Consider the following 23,229-nt stretch of genomic DNA (forward strand, 5'->3'; position numbering starts at 1 on the left):
CATAACCTCGCCCTTCGCAGATGGTCGGGTTTCATCAGGGACAACGCGAAATTAAACAAAACGCAAGGCGCCCGCGCGGAGAACGGGGCTGCCAAGGCTGGGGTGCGGAGGGTCTTGTCCCACGAGTCCAATCGGGATCTGGTATCAGTGACACCTCCAAACCACGCACACATCCAGACCGAAATAGGCAAAACAGGTCCCGCCAAGGTCACGTTAAGAGTTTGTTTACATCTGCAGTTCAATTCCTCTTGTGCGAGACGTTGTGGAGAGACAGAGTTGCGTGTTTGTGGATAAACGGATTTGCGGATAGGGGCCGTCCATAAATGGTGTCACGCGATTTTAGACGATTTTGACCCCCCCCCCCTTCGTCACACGGCGTCACAAATAGTCAGATCCCCCCCTCAAATATGACGTCACAAAGCCCTGCCCCCCCCCCAAAATAAAACATGCTTCAAATCGCTTTAAACTATTGTCATTGTAGTGCGTATTTAATGTGGCGCTGCACTCTGATGTTGTAGGAGAAAACATTTATTAAAAAGTCTATTTAATTCAGTAGAACGTGTTGTCTATATTTATTTAAAGTTGCGCATTTTGATGTGACGTCACATTTCTCAACGCCCCCCCCCCCCTCGTCACACATCGTCACAAATGTCTGACCCCCCCCCCCCCCAGGTGCGTGACGTCATTTATGGACGGCCCCATAGTGGAGGCGGTTGTGTGATAGTGGAATACGTGGATGTGCTACGAATAAGTGAAGCCCAATTGAAGAACCTGGACACAAATCCTGAAGACTTCGATGAATTCGTTAAACTTCTAACATCTGCTGCAAAATAACAACATCCCGAGCGGGTATCGGAGAAAGCTCTACCGCCACTTTGGCAACACAGAAACAGAGCAAGAGTTCATCAGAAGTGGCGACCGAGATAACGGTACTGCACTGCTGCAGTCCCTGATCTCCATCACTGCAGATTTGGACTTCACTCACTCCGGCCATCAACCCTGGCAGCTGCTCCAGAAGCCGGGTGCCTCAAAACCAACAGACCACAGACCGCCACCAACCACAGCGGACGCCGTGGCTGCCCACGCGCCGCTGTCCCTGCTCAAAGGCACCGATGGACAAGCGCAGCTGACGAGCTGTCCGCAAACAGCTCACCAACTCTCCGCCACCATCATCACCTTGAGTCAACTACCGCAAGCGACAGATCTAACGAGGCCAAATTCACGACCGCTGAAGTGGAAGCCGCCCTCAGGGCCACAGAGTCCAGCAAAGCACCGGGATACGATGCCCTACGTCCCGAGTCGCTAAATAACCTGGGACGAGATGGACAACGATGGCTTGCAAACAATCTTCCTGGTCACACACAGGACGGGCAAAATCCTGAAAGCATGGAAGCAAGCCAAAGTCATTCTGAAAGCCATAAAAAGTCACAAGACTCCATCCAGCTACAGGCCAATAACCTACTTGTTCCTACACCTCTACGCTGATGGAACATGCTCCATGCTTGTCAGACTTACCCCCCATTATCGATCATACACTGCCTTCTGAATGAGCCGGATTTCAAACTGTCTGTAGCTGCTGCGGGCAGATGGTTGCCGTCACCACCATCATAGAAGCCAGTTTCCAGCGTCAGCAGGAAAACGGCACAGCAAATGGTTGACCTCTGTGCTGCCTATGACACCGTTTGGCATCATGACCTGCTGCTGCTGGTGGACGGTCAATATCATCAGACGCCATTGTACTCTTCACCTAATCGACGCAATGCTCAACAACCGAACTTTCAGGGTGAACGCCTCGCTGGTGAACACAGTCGCAAGAGAATTACGAACAGTGGCCTCAACTCAAGGCTCGTCGATGCTAGTACCGTCACTATTTAACACTTATATATATAAGTGACCTGCCATGCAATGCTGTCCTGAAGCCCTCTCGTAGCTAACAGACCTCGGCATTGGCATTAATCTCTTGAACATATTGCCGCATAACAGAATATAACAGAGTTAATGTTGAAATTACTACACTGATGTCATCCAATCTGAACTCACCCTAAGGTGCATCAATAAGGCAATGCATGGAAACTCATGCTCTCACACACTTCATTTGTTTTACCAGGTAAGGCCCACTGAGCTGTATAGCACTTTTTCAGAAGCGACATGGCCACAAATGATAGCTCAACGAAGTGGCTTATCGCGTGGTCATGTATAGCAGCCAAATAGTCTAAAAGCATGTTTCTTAATGTGGAGAGAAAAACCGGAGGACCCGGAGAAAAATCCACGCGACCACAGGGAGATCGTGCAAACTACAAATATACAACAGGCATCGTCAGGGCCGGGGTCGAACCCGTAGGCCTCCTGTACACCGGGCGAGGTAGTTAATATCTCCGAGCCACCGCGGTGCCCACCACGAGTGCCGTGGCAACGACGCGCTTCTCAGCATGGCTGCTGCTGCTGCGGCCGCCGCCGCCGCCATTTGCTGGGCTTCCAGGTGCTGCTGTTGGGGTTGCCGTGCGCCGTCGCCTCTGGCAGCAGCTCCACAGACTCCACGCTGAACACCGACAGCGCTGCATTGCAAACCGCACGGCATTCGGGTTAATCCCCAACCTTCGATTAGCACGGTTGGCTACGTACGGTGCGAAAGAAGTTACCAATACATACAAGGTACAATGCAATGTCTGGGCTTCGATCTGTCACAGTGCTTCGATTCTCAAATGCTGAGATAGCATGGAAACCTGGTGATGACGACAAAATCAACGACTCTGTAATCATAACACTGTAAGGGTAGACACATTTTCACATAAATAAAAGTTCACTGAAGCAACAAAAACAAAAAACAATCCTCAGCAGCAGCAGCAGGCCCATCATCATCCTCATCACAATCGGCTCTTAACCGGTGGTCAAAGCGATTCCCTGTGAGTTTGACGACATAAGGCAAGTTCCTTGCCAACGTCCGTGGTTGCATGAACCTGTGCTGGTCGCTCTCGGAGGTCGTACCTGGTGCAAGTGTGTATCAGAATCAGATTTGTGTATACTGGAGGAATCCGATAAGCTATAAAGCTCCTTTTCACAGATGTCGAGTCGGGGCGGGTCAGAACGTTACAACAACAAACAACACAAAGACATCAACACAGGTTGCACAGCTTTCACCCCCAGTGCTTTGGAGGCAAGGGTTGGTGAGTTTCACAGATTTATGACATTTTAAAACCTGCAGTGCTTTAAGATAGCCAGGGGATGGCAGTGGAGCAAGTTTAAGATGGTATGACAACTTGCAGAAGACGGCAGTACAGCAAGTAGATCCGTGGGCCTTGGGAGTTGCACAAATGGCAACATCATCGGTGAGTATCCGATGAAATGCAACTGATATTGGCCAAACATCCCAATGCTGAAAAATGACTTGCAAATCACTCGATTGCGATTGCCCCCTGCTGTGAAACAACACCGCAGTCGACGTCTGTGCCCTTGGCGAGAGCCTTGCGCAAATGAGCACGACGCGAAACACCAAATAATGTCAACTATGATCGTGATGCAGACGATGCCGCAGGGCTGACCGTCAGGCAGAGCGCGCACGCGGGCAGGGAGGTCGCTGAAGAAGCAGTGCCTCAGCGCCGCGTGGGCAGACAGCCTCCTGCCAGGGCAGCACTGCAGCAAGCTCCGTGCCAGGTCCTCTGCGTGCGGGACACAGCCCAGCCTGACACACAGGAGCACCGCACGAGTTTGTAACACAGCAGACGATCCTGCCGTGGTGCCACGGGCCATCGCCTCCTTACTCATGAACTTGGCTGCCTGCGAAGCGCGTCTGGATCTCGACATGGCTGATTCATCGAGAACGAGAGAAGGTGATGAGAGCGAGCAGGGGTGGGGAACGTCCGCCCCACGGGCCGTATGAGGCCCGCGAAATCATTTGGTGTGGCCCTGCCACGGCAACCGCAGGCAGGACTCGAAATTCAATAAATCTAGGAGCAAACCTGGAAAAGCAGTTGCGAGTAGCAACATCATCAATACCAGCTAACATCACACGCCTCGCCAAAGAGAAGCAGTTCCAGCCATCACATTAGGGGCGAGTTAATTAAATGTTGACCAACTATGACAGGCTAATTTTTAAGTTGATGATTTTGTATGGCCCGCGAATGATGTTATAATTATACAAATGGCCCTTGGCAGAAAAAAGGTTCCCCACCCCTGAGATCAAGTGATGAGAGAGAATGTGACGTGAGAAAGTGATGAGATAATTGTCACGTATTTAATAGCTTATTTATGAATTCATTGAAGGTAATTCATTACAAAGAGGTTTTTGTGGGCCAACAATAATTTGCGGAATTTGTTATTCACGAGCATCTACGGAACGTATCCCTCGGGAACAATGTGATTCAACATTAAAGCCCTCGCAGGCGGCAGGGGAGTGAAGTGGTAATGCTAGTGCCGCGCAGCAAGAATAGTCTGGTTTCGATCCCCAACTCGACACCATTCTGTGTGGAGTTTGTGTGTTCTCTCCCTGTTTCTACATGAGTTTCCTCCGGGTTCTCCAGTTTACACCCATAACTCGTGTTTGGGTAAATATCCCAATGCTAACATTTCCTGCAAATTACTCAATTGGGATTACTTTTAGCAACATCGCCTCCTCATTCCAAAAAAACGTGGCAGTACCTTCAAGAAAATTATTCTTGAGACTCAGTGAGGATTTGCTGGGTAAATAAGCAAAATAAAACAATAATAAAAGTACAAAAACACAATGAGCTACAAGTGTTAGCCTCCAGGAAAACTGAGAGTATCGTGTGATGTTTTATTCAGCAGCGGAGACACGGTCATGTCGAATTCATTCCACTCACATTCTCCATACTCTGCCCAGCTGCCGCGGCTTTTGAGGCACAATGTCTTCTGGAAACGCAAGTACAGTACAACGGTGGGATTAGTGAATATATTGAAAGGTACATTGTGTTAAACTGGTTGCTAGATAGCTCAAGAGGGCAATGCTTTTGTCAATATTTTGCCAACATAACAGCTGGGTCTCATTCAAGACTCCCACTCAAGAGAGATGAATTTCCTAAATGGGGGGCTTTTATAATCTCAAGCAAGCCACTGGTGGCTGTACAAAAACAAATAATTTAAAATGTGATTTAGTACTTTGCTTGAGCCTGTAAATTTGTGAAGACCTAATCAAGATCTGCAGAACAAAGCATGCTCTGTGTCGAAGTACACATTTAAACACATTCCATTTGAATGTTTGTATATTTCTCTACTATAATTATACATTTAGGCAACTAAGAGCCTATTGAGATAGAATACAATTTTTTTTAAATAAAAGTTGGCCAGTTGCTATTTAGCTGTAGTTGAATGTTCATACTGGGCACGTGAGTTACAGCACGAGCAAAGATTGGCATCCCCTCTTGTGGGTTACTTTCACAGGGTCATAGATGCCCACTCTACAGCAGACGGCACTCTGACAGTTTATGTGCAGCAGATCATACTCAATTCAGTGCTCCGTGAACACAGGCTCAGTGGCGTTCGTGCCATTCGGCTACTTGGCTACCTGGGTTACTCAATGGCCTGAACATAGTCAGGCCGTCGAGTAATGGTGGCGAGATGTTAATTCCCTCGCCTGGTATGCAGGAGGTCGTGGGTTGGATCCCGACCATGACGCCTGCTGTATATTTGGCGTTTGCATGTTACTCTCCCCTTGGTCGCGTGGATTTTTCTCCATGTCCACCGGTTTTTCCCTCCACATTTAGACTCAAAATGCATTTAGAGTATTTGGCTGCTATACATTTCCACGCGATAAGCCACTTCGTTCAGCTATAATTTGTGGCCAGGTCGCTTATGAAAAAAGAGCAATACAGCTCATTGGGCCTTACCTGATAACCGACAAATTGTTCAGTGTAATAGTTTCCAAGCACAACTCACCTGGCTTGTAGAGCGGCAGAGATGTCACTTCTGGCCATTCTTCCTCGTTTGGTGTCCCAAGCACCTGGACGGGGATATTAAAGCATGCTTATTCAGGGAGCCGAATGCGCCGATTAATTCTATGCCCAGGGCTTGGCGTTTCTGTCCAAATTGACCAACCGTCTGTCCGTCTGTCACCCGAGAACGTTTCACATGTGGTTGAAGCCGGGTGGAACTGCTGTGAGAACGTGGGTTCTCACTGGCCTTGTACGAGCCCCATGGGAACCGGGCGTTCCTTCTCTCCGCGGGGAGGTTGTAGCAGACACTGCTATGTCACCTGCCGATGCCACCGAAGCTGCTCACGAGGTGCAGCTCGGGTTGCCGCGATGTGGCCAACCTAGGACATGGCCCAGCGCGTTGCCCGCTTGTTGCAGAGGTTCACAGCTCCAACCCGGCAGGCTGCCCTGGTTAATATTGCACGTGTATTAAATGTCATGATCGCGTGACATCATTCGAAAAGAGTTAGGCCATTGCGTTCTGGCGTCACGGTCCAAATTTGCCAAATGTACGCGCAAATCACTCACGTGGGATGACACACAGGAAACATCGCCCACTCCTGTGCAACTACTGCGGACAGTGTCTACAAACTGCAGCGCCTTCGTTCGTGATCGCCTCGCGCAATGAGAACGGCGTGATACCGCTCCCGATCGTTACCCCTACCGCGGTAGGGTAGCGAGCCCGGACGCCCTCGTCCGATCCCTAATCTCGAGCATGCATTACGCGGAGCATTGCGAAATGTTATCTGCAGTTTTTTTTCCGTATTTTTGAAATCCACTTTGTATTCTGGGTTCTTTAATGACAATAACATTTTCATAAAAAAACACCGAGAAGAATAAATGTGAGCAAATTATTATTATAATTGTGAAATAACCCCCCGATGCAACACGAACGGCGCGGCTCCACCTGCCACACGCGCTCCAGCTGATCCCAGACGCCCGGCACCCCGGGGAAGATCACCATGCCCTGCAGCATCTCCACAAAGATACAGCCGACAGCCCTGCGCCCCCCACACACGGGAGAGAAGGAAAGACCACGTGGGCGCGAGCAAAGCCCGTATCAATGGGCACTCTGCAGTTAGTTCGTCGGCAGGTGGCGTGCGGTGGGTTCAAGTGTGGGTACTTCCACCATTTCCAAGACGTCTGGTGAGCGTGGAAGAGTGGGCCAAATACCCTCTAGAGCAGGGGTCCCCAACCCCTAGGCTGCGGACCGGTACCGGCCCGTGGCCTTTTAGGAACCGGGCCGCACAGCAGCAGGAGGTGAGAGCGGTGAGTCCGCGCGTGGCCCGCCCCCATTGTTTTATTATTGACCACTTCCGTCTGCGCCTCTTTCCCGCACTCGCACTTGTCTCAGTCACAGTGTTGGTAAGCCCACAAGCTCTAACCCCGAGCCAAAATGAGTAAAAAACAAACGTCGCTGGAGAGCTTCTTTGAAAAGGGGGAAAGACCCAATGATGAACCCCCCTCCACGAAACCGGTCCCTGGTGCCAAAAAGGTTGGGGACCGCTGCTTCCTCGAGTGAAGGCCTTTCCGCCAGCAGTCGCTTGCACATGTGACTTCAGGTTTGCTCTTTTACCACCTTTCTAACCCTTTCCCGTTCCGAGACGTCTGCAAATTGCGGGGTGGTGTCCCGTTCACCGCTGAATCTCGGAAAGCGCAAGCGGTTCAGCGTTGATCTTATTTAGAGAGGCGTAGTACTTGTCTTTAAAGGCATTGTACTCACCGCAGCGACGACACGGCCACACTCTATGATAGCTGGTGCCAAACTGCGCCACACGCCCTCCCGCATGGTCTTTTACTTCCGATTCCGTTCGGAATTGAGTCGGAAGAAACACCGATGACGTACACGTGATGACGTACACGTACGTCATCAGAACCGCAATGGATTCATAATGTTCGAGTGAAATGAGCAGGCGACGCTGAGAGAGAGGCCATTGCAGTAGCTGGGCATCGTGGGACAGGGCACAGTGCGGCCGGGGTCCGTGCGGCGGGGGCGAGTGTCCTGCCCCGCCGGTTGCTCTGACCACATGTCGAGGCCGGAGGAGTATCGCGTGGAGCCGAGCAGCGCGTCGGGCGGGCGGTACCACAGCGTCGCCACCTCGCTCGAGTAGGAGCGGCTGGGCACCGACTGCGCCCTGGCCATTCCTGTGGCGGCAGCAGCAGCAGCAGCGGCAGCAGCGGCGGCACAGCATTATTATTGTTACCCGGCTATGTTCACCCAGCAAAGACTTACTGAGTCTCAACAACATTTCTGGTGCTTGGTGCGAGGTTATCCGTATATTTAAACGCATAATTTGCACGTGATTTTCCAGCATTCGGATGTTTGGCCAATACCAGTCACAGTGCGATGTGTTTCAGCTATGGGATGAAAATGTGGAACCTGGAGGAAACCCGTGCAGATGTGACACGCACAGCCCAAACTTCTCAAAACTTTCTTGACAAAGTAATCGGTGGGATTTCAATAAAAAAGAGGTTACATTAAATTAGGGCAAGGAATACATGAACCTTAATTCATTATTTTAACTTAAAATAACGTTGAAAATTGTGTATGCGATGTTTAACAGAAAGCTTGCCATTCATTTAAATAAAAGTAAAATTTACTTTACCGCTGGTGGTGGTAATTTATTTGCCATTGTTAACAACAAGCCCAACTAAATCTAAACTTTACCACTAATCTTGACTTAAACCTTTCGTGACTGCAGGAATTCATATTCTTTGGGTCTTTCGGTAAAGTCACGTTGATCGAAACGTCGTAGTTTTTTGTTATTTTTAATTATTTTTCTTTGAACCTATCTACGTGACTTTACCGAAAGACCCAAAAAATATATAAACCACTAATCCTTTTCTTTTAACAGTTAAGGCCCACTGAACTATATAGCTCTTTTTCAGAAGTGGCCTGGCCACAAATGATAGCTCAAAGAAGTAGCTTATCACGTGGAAATGTTAGAAGCTAAATACTCTAACCGCATGATTTGAAATGTGGAGGGAAAAACCAGACGACCTGGAGAAAAATCCACATGACAACTGGGTCCGGATTGAAGCCACGACCTTCTGCATACCAGGCAAAGTAGTTAACATCTCGCCACCGTGGCGCCCCTCTGCTGCTCTCATATGGGGGGGGGGGCAGTAAAGCTGTTGTGTGGGGGGGGCACCAGAGCAGTGATCACCACGAAGCAGAGTTAATTCGGGAGGGCCTCAGGGACATGTGGTGGTGCAAAGCACACGGCGAGTGCCGGCCGTGACGCCACGTGACGACGTGCATGCGCGCATTTGTGTCCGTACAGACTTCACGCTTACCAAAGTCGGCAAGTTTGAGCTCCCCGGACGCGCCGAGCAGCAGGTTGTGTGGCTTCACGTCGCGATGCAGGATGCCCCGCGAATGCGTGTACGCCAGCCCGCGCAGCAGCTGCAGCAGGAACAGCTGCACGCAGCGCCAGTCAGTACACGAGACATCAGCTCCGATTGACCTCAGTCCCTGAGCGTCAGGGTGGCAGGAGAGGGCTATGAAGTCGATTCATCAATGTGCCTTTTTCACCGATGCTCCCCACTCGTTTGCATTAGTTTAGAGCTGGAACCAGTCGAGAGTTTGCTTCTTAAACAAATGCTAATGAAAGCATGGCTCCAGAAGGCCCACTGACTGAAATGTGATTTTTTTTCGCAATGAAACACACCCTTCAATGTTCATTATTCTAAAACATCACGTTGCATAACGTGTCTCTGTCAATGGCATAACCATGTCACAGACAAAGACAAAAGACCCCCCCCCCCATTTAGCCTTCAGACTATTGGGGAAAGTTCTGTTAGCAAGCACCTATGAGGGCCAACACGGCACACGAGGAGGTGGGAGGCCAGCACCACACGATGCTTACACACTGCACCAGGTACTCCTTTGAGGCTGAGTTGACGTAGGGGAGGCCCAGGACCAGTTCAAACATTCGCCACTGTTATTGGTCGTGAGCGGGAATCGAACTCGGGTCGCGGGGTTCACAGTGCAGCGCTTCTAACCGCGACCTGACCGTTCCCCACGGAGACGCAGCACACACAGACACGAAGAGAGCGTGATTACACCGATATGCAGCAGCTGAATGAAGCACGAGTGTGCGTCATGCAGCAACACAAGCCTCGAGCAGACACATTCCCACGCGGAGATGTACAAAGACAAAAGTGAACTGACGTCGTTATTATTGTTGTTGTTACACCTGTTTAGCCAAAAAAGCCTCAGCTGAAGGTTCTGCCAAGTTTTCGCAGTAGGCAGCAGTGATGGTGCTGTGCGTGATCCCAATTGAGTAATTTTCAGGTACATTGAGCATTGGGAATTTTTGCCAATACCAGTTACACCGTATGTTTTTTTTACTTACTACGATAGGAAACTGGAGAATCCAGAGGAAACCCATGCAGAACAAGGTGAGGGCATACAGACTCCACACAGGAAGGAGCCCGAGTCGGAGATCAAACCCAGGCCCCTTCTTGCTGCGAGGCGCGAGTGTCCCCACCGCGCCACCGTCGTGCCGCCGGGCGCCTCCTGGCAGCGCAACATAACCCACGAGCAGGTGGCATGGACACGTGGTCCTTGGCAGGAGGCTGTGGTCACTGACCTTCACGTTGTGCGCGTTGAGGCCCCCTGGGTGCCTATCCATGTACTGGTGCAAGTCGGTCTCCTGCAGGCGAGGAACCGAAGTACAATTAGCTCACGCATTCTGGAATGAGTGAGCGCACGTACGCGCATTTCCCCGTGACGGGCCCTTCCTCTTTTTATAACGCAGAGAAGATATTTTCAGGCATGTCGTAATATTCAAGCTCGTGCTAAAATAGTGCGGGTCATTTGTAACGAAAAAAAGTGATGAGTTTGATGGAATATACAGGAAATCCAATTAAATATTCCCCAAATTATTTTAAGTCAAAGCTTCTACATATGTCTCATATGTCTCAATACATTTTACAATTTGTATTATTGTTACAAATGATAACACTCTTCACAGTAAGAAATTGAGCCACACAATATTCAATCATCTGTTGCGAAGTAAGAGGGTCATTGTATATATAAACCGGTCACCGTGTACATTAAGGATCATCTTTCTTTTCATACAGAACCTTCCACTCATACCTCAAAGGTCTCAAGTCCAAGGATTTACAATGATGCGTGACACACTGCAGGTGCCCCTAGATACATGCAGTGCTGGAACGATTACTGTTCAAAAGCAATCAGATCACCAAAGTCCTCACAAGAATAACAACAGGTTATCATTTGTATGTTGAACTTCTTTCGCACCGTACGTAGCCAATCCATGCTAATCGGAGGTGCAGAGTAAGGATAACAATCTAAACACAGAAAGCAAGTCTAAAGAAATGAGTTTTCAATCTAATTTGACCTTTTTTGCCGATGTTGTATTTTACTTTGAGGTCACATGTTAAAGTCACATTTCTCTCCGATCACAAGACCCAAACACGCACTAGAATAAAGATGTCTGCAAGTATACTTAAGTTTAGGATCTGACCTTTTTGGCCATTCTCTGTTTGACCCTGATGCTTACATTTTTAAAGATTGTTTTTGTGCTCAGAGGCGGTGAGTGGAGAAGTTACCTCGTAATAGAGCACAGACAATGTGCTGTGTTGCGTATCATAAATACACGCGTTCACGTTAGACGTAAGTGGTATAATGTTCACTGACCGAAAGTACGTTCTGCAAATTAGTCGAATTGTTTAATGGGCTCTCAGGCCCGACTTTGAAAACGACTCCAGACGGGGTCATTTTCAAAGTCTGCCCAGCAGCTCGAGATCGCCGGGAATGCACAACATTTGGCCCGAGGCCTGGTACGGATCGGTGTAACCATTCCCGCGGGGGACGGCGGGTGCCGGGTCTGCGCATGAATTCAGGCCACGCAGGGCAGGCGGGCAGGCGGGCAGGCGGGCACGGAGAGCACTCACCAGGTACTCGAAGACGAGTGTGAGCGCGTGCTGGGTGTAGACGATGTCGTGGAGCAGCACGATGTTGGCGTGCTTCAGAGTCTTCAGCAGGGACACTGAGGCGGGGGGGGGGGGAGGAGGAGGATGCTGCCTTGGGTTTCTGGGGGTTCTTTATGTAATTGTCCAACAGCTTCATCCCCATTGCGCTATCGGCGTCATGTAAACTCGGTGCAGAATCCATGTTGATCCCCTCACAAAGCAGTGCGACCCCCTCGCGCGAGAGAACGGCACAGGGAAGCGGTTATCACAGAGCTACCTCCGAGATCCCTTCAAATGACCTCTGACCTTTTCAAGGCACTCTGTATTTGACAGTAATGTTCGCCACATGACGGCCAACATGAAATGTAATTCTCCGAAAAGGAATTTAGCCAAATTAAGTGCAGATCCGAATTTAATGTGGTTGGTTTTTTTTCTTTGTGTGTGCAGTCATTAGTGGCTGGGCCGAGACGTGATAATAGCAAGCGACTGCTTGGTTTGACCCAGGGATCTTAGCAAATGGCAGCTCGGCACTCTGACCTCTCAGGCCCCTGGCTACGTCTGGCACGTTACATTTTAATCAAACAGCCATGTTGTGCTATGAAGACGTACCGGCCGATATTGATGTTGACTTTCAAATTAAACATTTTGGAAGAGTAAATCAAAATGTTAAGGAAGTGCTCGAGTTAACTCGCGGGTACGTAAAACGGGGTGAGCAGCGGGCTCACGGCTGTGCTCACTGTGCGGCAGTGTTGCTGCGATGAAATGGGCAAAGCAAGATTGAAAGATCGACTGAGTGGATTCAGCAACTCGTGACTGCCAATGACTAAACAATAGAATGACCGTGTTTGGTTTTCTACCTACCTCGGCCTAACACATCTGTAATGCAAAGCTTAACTACACATCTTACTATATATTTGTGTGTGTGTTGGACAGCAGACGCAGAGTGACACTGCGAAGTTGGCCCGTCTCATGGTTGCTGGCAAAATAAATAAAAACCCGCGCTGGATTATGTCATCTCAATTCTCCTCTGGCCTGCCACATTGTACAACTCATTTCCTGCAATGAATGCCCCCCTCACCCCCCACCCCGGCTCTCCTCCAAAATCTCCAGATGCACGTTTGCCCCCTCTATCCGTACAGCATCTTGAGATGTGTACATGGCCGTTAAGATGCTTTGTAGATGACAAATTGCGCTGTAAATTTCGATTTAAAGCTTTCGTGACTGCATGGATTCATATTATTGGTTCTTTCGGTAAAGTCACGTATAAGGGAAATAATAAAATAATAAAAATAAAACATAATAAGATAAAATTCTCACGACGTTTCGGCCACAACGCAAGCAGCCGTCCTCAGGTGAAGAACAGGGCTGTCGGAACGCTGTTCTTCACCTGAGGACGGCTGCTTGCTTTGTGGCCGAAACGTCGTGAGAATTTTATCTTATTATGTTTTATTTTTATTATTTTATTATTTCCCTTCTACGTGACTTTACTGAAAGAACCAAGGAAAAAAATTGTGCGCTGTGTTGAAGCGGCAAAGTAGTGGCCACTCACCCTCACGGATGGTGTTGAAGGGGGCCCCTTCCTCCTCGTGTATGTACACCACCTTGAGGGCCACGAACTGCCACGTGACACTGCGGCGGGACAACACACACGCGGGGCCCTACTACGATGAGCACGTGCGCCAAGTGGCAACGTTACAACGTCAGCAAAATAATAAAATGAATGAAAACAACTCAATTAAATCACGACGGACGCTTGTGTTTCACCCGAAACGTCGTGATTTAATTTAGTTGTTTTCATTTATTTTATTTAAATTTTTACCTACGTGACTTTACCGAAAAAACAAAGAGTATGAATAATTGCAGTCACGAAAGCTTCAAATCTAGAATCCATGATTGGATGTCACATTTAAATGGTGTTTATTTCTCGAACCACTGCGTTTATGTCTCCATTCAAAGGCTGTCTTATGCTTAGAAATCACTCTGCTGTGGTGTTCCACAAGGTTCTAGTCTTGGCCCTTAGCTTTCCTCAATATATCTCCTGCCACTTGGCAAAACCATCTCCAGTTTCAACTTTGACCATCATGTCTCTACTGATGACACTCAGCTCTACATTGTCATTGGCCCTGCTCCTGCATTCTGCCTTGATGCAGTCTTACCCTAGATGGTCAATGAACTCTCTCCGGATAAACAAGTACGCACTCAGGAAATACTCCAGTTGATGCGTGCACCTTCTAAACTTCTACATCGCGCTGGCAGACGGTCTGAAACCTTGAAGCCACCACCAATCCTGGGCTCTCGATTGCCTCTTGCATATGCCAACTGTGCAGGACCTCAAACCTCCGTCTGTGCAACATCTTTAATGCCCCCCTCCCCTGCTGCGTGGACGCTTATCCATGCCCTCAACGCGTTTGTACTCAACGATTATAACTCTCTCCCCTTTCATCAGGCCTGAAAATTACGGCTGATTATTCTCATGTTGTTTTCCCAAGTAAGTGATAGGCGATATTTTTTTTGTTTGTTATGAAATTGGACATATTTTGACAATGACGCCGGAACACATGGCCTACTCCTCTCTCTCTCTCAGTAAAACGTCACAGGATCGGTAAAGTCTGCTATGAAGCAGAGGGCCTGTGTTTTACGGCTGATAGCCGCCACAGAATGAACCTCTGCAGCACGGCCGCTTGAACGTTTCCCCACCCCTGACGCCGTTAGCTTCGGAATCAGAATCTATCCCCTCATTCCCTGTTGTCAAACGCCTCTTCACACTCTCTACATGGGCATGTTTTCCCTCTTCATATCGTGCCTTGAGATATGGTTGCATTTACACGCTTTAGAAATCCAACACGTGATAGAATTTCTGGAAGGAAACTCTTAGTAAACGTGATTTGTTTGGACCCAGAATTTTATTTCTGGAAAAAACATTTGGTTATTATTTTTGTATTATACATATTCGTTTGAGAGTTAGGCTACGTGTCCTAACCGAAAACAAATACGGGTCATAGTGTTAGCCATGAAAGCCTACGTGTGACGCATTTTTGTTAGTGACCAAAACAGTGTCGGTGCACGGTGCCTCCTCACCGGCTGATGCCCTTGAACACGGTGGCATACGAGCCCTGCCCAATGGTCTGCAGCCTCACGTAGAGCGCCTCGCCACCAAACTTGCGAGGTGCCAGCTGAAGGCAAGAGACGCACTGTGATCAGCCCGTACCAGCGACCGTCGGGGGCATAGCCACTTGAGCAGTTGCCAGCCAGCCTGTTGTGTGCTAATACACGAGTGTTACTAGCTTCCGTTGGCCACTATAATTCACTGTGTACCAAAAACAAGTTTTGTTCCTGGGCAGTAAGTGTTATTTCCTAATTGCTGATGCCTCAAAAGTACAGAAAACGGCTATTATTCTCCACAAACTTTGCTTTTGTGACCAGGACGCAAACGCAAAGTTAATAATCCACTCCATTAATAACACTGTGCAACACATTTCTTTATTTTTTTGTTCCTGGGTAGCGTTATTTTCTAATTGCTTATGCCTCAAAAGTACAGAAAATGGCTATTATTCCCCACAAACTTTGCTTTTGTGACCAGGACAGTGACATTTTGAAATGTTCCTATTTTCAATGAGAAAACGTGGTGTGCATTTGTGTCATTCTTTCACGTAAAGTCCTGGTCACAAAAGCAAAGTTTGTGGGGAATAATAGCCATTTTCTATCCTTTTGAGGCATAAGCAATTAGAAAATAACACTTACTACCCAGGAACAAAAAATAGTGTTACACAGGGAATTATCGATCAGCAATAGTCAACTGGACCATGCTGAACCGCGCTCAGAGGCAGCACGGGAGAGGTGCGTACACGATGCGTAAATAGCGGAGGCCCGAACCATCAAACAACCCCACCAACGCGTGCGCCATCCACGCACACCCGGGCGGTATCGCTGCAATCCATAGAGCGTCGACTGCCGCCTTGGATTGGTTGAAGGACCTTAACATTGAACTATGGCATCATCTATACAAACTGTTGCTTAACCCCCCCCCCCACTCCCCATGCCACGAAAGAAGAATACTGAACTGAAAAGTTGATGGTATATTCATATGAAAAACATCAATAGCATTTCACACCCAGTGATGGGTAATCATGATAATGTTTGTATTGATTTAGCATCGTCGCCCACGAAAATTGCATCTCACCATCGATGAGTAACCACAAAGAAGCGAGAAGGCAGCCGGGCAATTTATGAGATGTTTTCAGACAATTTAAAAGTGTTTAATATGTGGGTGATAATCAGAGCACCTGGAGTGGGAAAAACTCTATCCCATACAGCAGGGACAGTTGATATTAGTCCACAATTTGCTGTGCCACTTTCTCCTGGCAAGCCAGGCTGTGGCACCTTGATGCCCACGGAAAGGGGGTTTTACAAAATGTGTGTGACGCACCAAACCTTGCCCCCCTACAGTGCTGGATTACAGGCATGCGGAGTAAGGACGATATGCAGTTGCAAAGGAAGCTTGTGATTTGAACTTTTACGTAAAAAGAAATGAAATCAAGAACCGAGCAAGAGCAGGTCGGAGTGTTTTTTGGAAACGTGATACTAAAAATCTACGTTCCAGTATTGTATGCCAAGTGAATAACTTGTTTCATTATTACACAACACCTCTTGTAACCTATGGATTGGAAATATCGACAGTGGCAAAGAAAACTGAACAAAAGCTGAAAAGCTTGCAAAGATGCAAGCAGAGATGCCTTCTGGGAATTACAGTGACAGAAATAAATGAACAGGTGGATCAGAGAAGAAATACAAAGATACATCTATTGTATTGGCTGTTAAGGAAAATAAGTCAGCTTGGGCAAGGGCATGCTCCTAGAAAGGGTGATGGAGGAGATTGTTGATAGAATGGCAGCCAAAGGTGGGAACACACCCAAGAGGAGAAGCACCGCGGAGACACAGACGAGCTCCTGTGCAAGGACGATTTGGATTACAGCATCACGAGACCACGAAGGATGGCGATGCCAGCTGTGGGACCCTGTCACCATTAGTGTTGAGGTGTCAGAGACGCGTGTGACCATATACCGATGGCGATGATGTTGGGAGGGCTGCATTCATCAGCGAGTGGAGAGGCTTTGGGTGCTCATGGCAGATGTGTTCGCAAATTGTTAACTTTTTTTAACAAGTAGAACTTTGGTTTTTGATATATTCAGCTATGACAATAATTCATAATACTAATAATACAGTACTCAAGAGGGCATCAGTAAGCCTCAGAGACTATGTGCCAAGAGGATCATACTCTCGATTTTCTAGCCAATAACTTGAGTAATGGGAGATGAGGCGAGGATTGAGTGGGCTAATTAGAACCCCTTGCAGGAAGAGCCTGAACACTGATTTAATCACGTTTATTGTAGATTAATGCAGTACACAACATTGTACATTTAGGGAAAAGGTTGTTTGGCAGTTAAAACTGAAAAATTACAACTGCAATTATTATTACGGAACTGAATAAATAATGATCAAGTTTGGCTTTCAGCTGGCTGTGAGTTTTAAAATAAAATACATTAGAGCCATGTAACCGTGTATCGATTGTGCAACCATGACATGAGAAAATAAAACATCAGATTTTGTATTTAGAATGGAAGAATCTAATGAGATATGAGGCTCGTTATCATAGATATCCAGACGGGGTGGGTCAGAAAGTTACAACAAATACAAAAACATTCGATTTGTTTACCAGGCCAACGTGGGGATGCTGCGCGTTGCTTGACGTATTGACTCCATCACATGCTCAAGGGCCTTGGAGGTGCTGGATTCACAATCTAACACACAAACGCTCTGTTACACTGCACTTCTATAACTACCGAACACACGTGTAAGTGGGAGTGAAAAGTATCCAAAGACAATTTTCACCCACTGTGAGTCACTGGATTCATCTAGCAAATTGCACCCTTTTGTGGGAATGAACAAATGCGTTGTCACCACGCTAACATCCCAGCTTCTGTTTGTGGTGCTTTAATATTTCATAACACGGTCAAGTCAAGGTCAAGTCAAGAAGCCATCACAACCAATACTATTATTGCCACCATACCACACCATCACTCCCTTCATTATGCTTGATCGTGCAGCTGCTGCTGTAAATTCGACAGTTATCCTTAAAAACTCGTCCTCTGGAATTCTTAGTTGCTTAACCCTCCTCTTGCAATGCCGTAACAACAGAGAGGTTTCCATTGGCTCTCTTCAAACATAATTACTGTATATGATTGCCTAACATTAACAATAATCTAAAGTTTATCCCTGTAGTCCCCACTCTTATTAATTGGTCCAGATCAAGAGGCGATTATGACCAAAGCCATTGATGACATGCGATCTCCAAGTTCTGTTCTGACAGTCTTCTCCTATCTGCTCTTATGAGACTCACAGAAATTCAGACATACAGTACAGAGCCACTGACTCACAGAGATCCATTCGACCACCATCTGCTCTTGGGTCTTATATTCCCCAAGGCTTCCAGACCCGTGGGTGGAGACCACTCCAATCACTTTATTCGTAAATGAATGCTCAGTAAACATTATCGGTAGAATCAGTGATTCTTAACCTTCACTGCAGCCTTTGCACCCCTGTGGTTCTCAATCATATTTTTTTAAATAAATCTTGACTTAAAGCTTTCGTGACTGCAGGAATTCATACTCGTTGGGCCTTTCGCTAAAGTCTCGTATTACTTTTCTATCTACGTGACTTTACCGAAAGACCCAAATAGTAAAAAAATGTATGTGAATAAATACATCGGTTTGATGAAACAAAGTAGTTGTACTTAGGGGCCGTCCATAAATGACGTCACGCACATAGGGGGGGGGGATCAGACATTTGTGACGATGTGTGACGAAGGGGGGGGGGTTTGAGAAATGTGACGTCACATCAAAATGCACAACTTTAAATAAATATAGACAACACGTTCTACTTAATTAAATAGACTTCTTAATACATGTGTTCTCCTACAACATCAGAGTGCATCGCCACATTAAATACGCACTACAATTACAATAGTTTAAAGCGATTCGAACCATGTTTTATTTTTTGGGGTGAGGGGGCAGAGCTTTGTGACGTCATATTTGAGGGGGAGTCTGACTTTTTGTGACGCCGTGTGACGAGGGGGGGGGTCAAAAATCTTCCAAAATCGCGTGACGTCATTTATGGACGGCCCTTTATGTGCTCGTGCTTAATTTGTGTTTTTGAAGATGTACCTTCTAATACAATTCTGGCCATATTTCGCGCCCCCCAAAAAGGGGCATCTCGCACCACCAGGGGGCGCGTGCCCGCCACGTGAAGAAGAACCACAGCGCTCGATGCTTTCTACCCAACACGAGCACCATCTCGTGGTCGCGACGTGGCATCAACGTGTGCACGAACATCGTTTCTGACACTTGGTGTGCAATGTGTTTAAGAGGGGACAAAATAAGCCTGGGATGTTGTGACTCGTGCATCCACTTGGAGGCGCTACAATTTTACCAATCGCAACAATGTTGTAGGCTGGTTACCCCCTTTAGGTTACCGGTAAATGCAGAGTAAAAACCGATTGGAACATCCATAGAAACACACACACACATGGCTTCCAATAAATGAAGTTGCGTAATAAATAAATCCAGGAGCAATAATACACATCACTTCCTTTACAAGGGGAAACGTGGAAGAATCACACACAAATCCACAAATAAATTCAGCAGACGACAAATGCCATGAACATGCCAAGAGGGTAATATCTACAATTTGATACGTGGCAAAATACATCATTCACAGCCCTTCATCAAGCAGCTGCTGAATGAGCCACTGAGCCTGGCCACAGGCGAGCTCAGCATGGGCCCCATGGGCTGAGTCTGAGCCAGGCCACGTGACCCAGTGGGGTGCCTCACCGGGCAGCAGCAGGAGGGGCTCTCGCCAGGAGGAGGGCCCCCCCGAGGCCCGCGGTGCCGCCACCGAGTGGTGGCGCACGGCCGCGGGGTCTCCCTCCTGCGGGCCCCCGTGGGAGGGCCCCCTCCGCGGCAGCGTCTTCGACTCCCACGTCTGGGGGGTACAAGACGGGCGCGCGTGCCACCAAATCAACACCACCAACCATTAAATTGCCTTGAACTCCATGCCTACGTCTTGAAACACATTACAAACTGTGGAAAAATATCAACTATAATCCATCAACCAACTAAACCAGCAACACGTGAATTGTTTTATACCACAGGCCAACAAACCACGAATTATATTTTATTCATTGTCCACATCTCAATAATGCTCCAAACCTCCCGAAAATCTCGTGAGACTCAAGTCAACCAGGCCAGCCAGTGGGCACGATTATTCTTGCTATTTGTGATGATTACAGTTGAGATGTTAAAAATAAACATTCTGATAATCAGTGTAATGAAGTTACGTTGGAGAACGACAACAACAAAGATACCACAGAAACATTTCAATATTCCCTGAAAGTCACTTATGGTGGACCGTATTTAAGAGGCCCCTTCTACTCTACTCACCACTAGATGGTGCACATCTTCACGTTGTGCGGTTTAACACTTGTATTTTTATCACGTTCATCACGTACTTACTATTTACCAATGTATAATGGATGTGTGTGTGTGTGTAAATATAATACGCGAGCTTTATAACCGCCCAGGCACAGTTCCTATGATCACTGTTTCATCGCTTTCGTGGCTTTATTTTGGTGATTTCGAAAAGTTTTTTTGGTTTGGCCATGTTTGTTTGTTTGTAGTACGGAGTTAGACTGATGGCCTTAATCTAAGTTGTGTTGTGGTTGTTGTTGTTTGACTTGCATCCCACTGGGATTTTTGCACAGTGTTGGTGGACGGTGCTTTTTCCTGCAATATTTTGTTGTCTTTTCTTGGATTTTCTGTTTGCACATAGTCACATAGTCACTTTAAGATGTTTTCTTGATCATGTTTTTGTTTTTGCGGTTGCAGCCGATTCAAGAGCCGAATGGCTCACAGGGCTATACCAAATAAATTAACTTGAACTTGACAAAATGCACTTGGCAGGGGGAGTCTTGTAAAATAATTGACAATTTCTAGCCAGTGATTTGGTGCAGTCATGGATGAGTGTGGGCCCCAGTCGTGAGCTTCACACTGGAGGAGCTGACGGCCACAGATTGCTGCTGCACACCGTCAACGAAACATGTTTGTAGGTTGAAAACTAATTTCTTTAGAACTGCTTTTTGTGTTTAGTTCTGATTGGCGGGGTTGGCTACGTACGGTGTGACAGAAGTTCAACGTACAAAGCAGGGCAGCTTGATTTTCCTGACAAGTTGCATAACGCGACCACCCCAGAGTCATTTGTCAAACATGAACACCGCAAAAGGGCTATAGGGTTTAAAGGGCCTTCAGCATCACATACTTTCCATTGCCTCATCTTGGCTTAAAATGTCGCGCTTTTTGGTTCCACGTCAGAAAAGACGAAACGTGATTCACATCGTCCACCTTTTATAACTCTTCAGCCCATGCTTACCTGTCAAGATATTTTCCACATTTGTTGAAATATATGTGGAAATCATATGAGTGCACTTTACTCTATTTGCAAACTGAATATTGCTGAATGAAAGTGTGCAAATAATGTAACACTGATATCTGTACAGTACTTGAGAACATCACCTCTTCACATGCCCGGGGTTCTCTCTTCAAATCTAAACGCACACACAAATGTTAACACAGTATAAATAAATTGTTCCCCATCATGATAATGTCCTTGTAACACTGATTAGCAGTAAGCTCAATGCAACACCAAGTTGCATTCGTGCGTGAATAATGTCAAGGGCTATGGAATAAACGCGCAAAGAAAACACTCGTAACAAACCCTTCATGCTCGACTATTGTAGAAATTATTCTTTGGTTTTTTCGGTAGAAATGATGAATGTTGTACAAAATGTTGTAATGAACGTGATCACGCTCGTGCTGCGTGCTCACGTTATTCGTACACAATGTCTGAATGGGTTGTCAACAATGTACAAAGTGTTCAATCAAACTTTTGGTAACATCTTAAAACATATATAATTGCAGCATTATTCAAGTTATTGCTCAAGCAAATAAAGCACACGATTGTGTCGAATGATGACATCAATTTAGGAATCGTGCTTTTGCCGATTCTGCAAGCCGCAAGTACAATTACAAGAATGTGAAATCTCATAACCTGTGGTTTAATTTGACTTCAATTCACCTTGAAGCGCACGAAGCGGTGCCGTGCGATACTCACTGATGCGACTCAGCCGAGAGGTGAAATTTCTCTTTATTTTTTCCATTCCGATTCAGAAGAAATAGACGCGTGATGAAATCACCGTCTCGTACCGTGGTCCCAATTGTCACGAGACACCCGATTGACGGTCTCGTGGACACACGAAAAAGCGTGGATCACACGGACACCAATGCGACTTCACGCCGAAGCATCAGTCGCCGTTGCAAGTTGTGCGTAAATAAAATAAAAATGCTGGTTAAGTTGTTCGCAATGATGGCAGAAGACACCAGCAGCCACGTTCGTGTGACACCGACTCGATGTGTGGGGGCATTGAGTGCAACAAACGGGGCCTGTGTACCCCCTTAACTGTTCATGTGAAGTCTATATTCATACCGGGCACATGACTGCCGTGTCTGAAATCATGTGGCTCCAAAGAAGACGAGCATTGAGAGGCATTGTGCGAGACAAAGGGATGTGTTCAACTCCTCGGGCCAGTTTCAGCCGCTGGGATTTGGAATGCGTCCCCCGTGCCAAACACGGCGCGGCGTTTCAAAGTGGCGTTCGCTCACAGAGGAGAGTCGTCTAACTTCAACGAAAATGAACTTGATCCGCAGCACGAAGCGTTGTTTTGTCCATCACGGTTAATATATATGCTGTGAACCATTGATCCAACGTTAACATTTCTATTTTGCACTATTTGGTTCTTTCGGTAAAGTCACGTCGGTAGAAAAATAATAGATCACGACTTTTCGATCGCAACACGAGCAATCGTGAATTCCTGCTTCAAATCAAGATTTATATTTTGCACATTGATCCCGTATAGAGGTTCACGTTGCTAGAGGACTCCAGTCTTTCTTGCAGACGGTCACTGCATCGCGCGCTTTCAGATGCGCTCCTGTGGCCGTCTGGAACGCTCTTCCTTCCGATATTAGGAAGCCACTGGAGCTGCGCACTTTTAAAGCATCTAGATTGAAAAGTAATTTCTTCAGAACTGATTTGTGTTTCGTTTGTTGTCCTTCCCACGCACCTCTGATTAGCATGGCTGGCTACATGCAGTGTAGAAGAAGCTCTACATATGTACAATTTAATCTTGTAACAGTATTGCTTAGCCAACAATGCTGTTAACAAGATTGGTATCGGTGTCCTATGCATTAACTTTTCC

At 47.1% G+C, this 23,229-nt stretch overlaps 1 protein-coding gene across 1 annotated transcript; it reads right to left on the minus strand.

The window, feature by feature from the left end:
* Positions 1-686: 686 nt before the first annotated feature.
* On the minus strand, positions 687-22,365 carry LOC133345734 (cyclin-dependent kinase 14-like). The gene is given in 16 exon segments (XM_061556703.1): positions 687-2,555; positions 3,540-3,679; positions 4,818-4,866; positions 5,890-5,953; positions 6,832-6,925; positions 7,949-8,069; positions 9,222-9,345; positions 10,520-10,582; positions 11,850-11,944; positions 13,417-13,496; positions 14,946-15,040; positions 17,581-17,627; positions 17,630-17,665; positions 19,754-19,904; positions 21,491-21,522; positions 22,089-22,365. Coding segments are annotated over 16 exon segments (1,368 nt in total). The 5' UTR covers positions 22,135-22,365; the 3' UTR covers positions 687-2,424.
* Positions 22,366-23,229: the final 864 nt, after the last annotated feature.

Source organism: Lethenteron reissneri, chromosome 23 (genome assembly GCF_015708825.2).
Source record: "Lethenteron reissneri isolate LAM-NWPU_2019-01 chromosome 23, ASM1570882v1, whole genome shotgun sequence".
Taxonomy (NCBI): Eukaryota; Metazoa; Chordata; class Hyperoartia; order Petromyzontiformes; family Petromyzontidae; genus Lethenteron; species Lethenteron reissneri.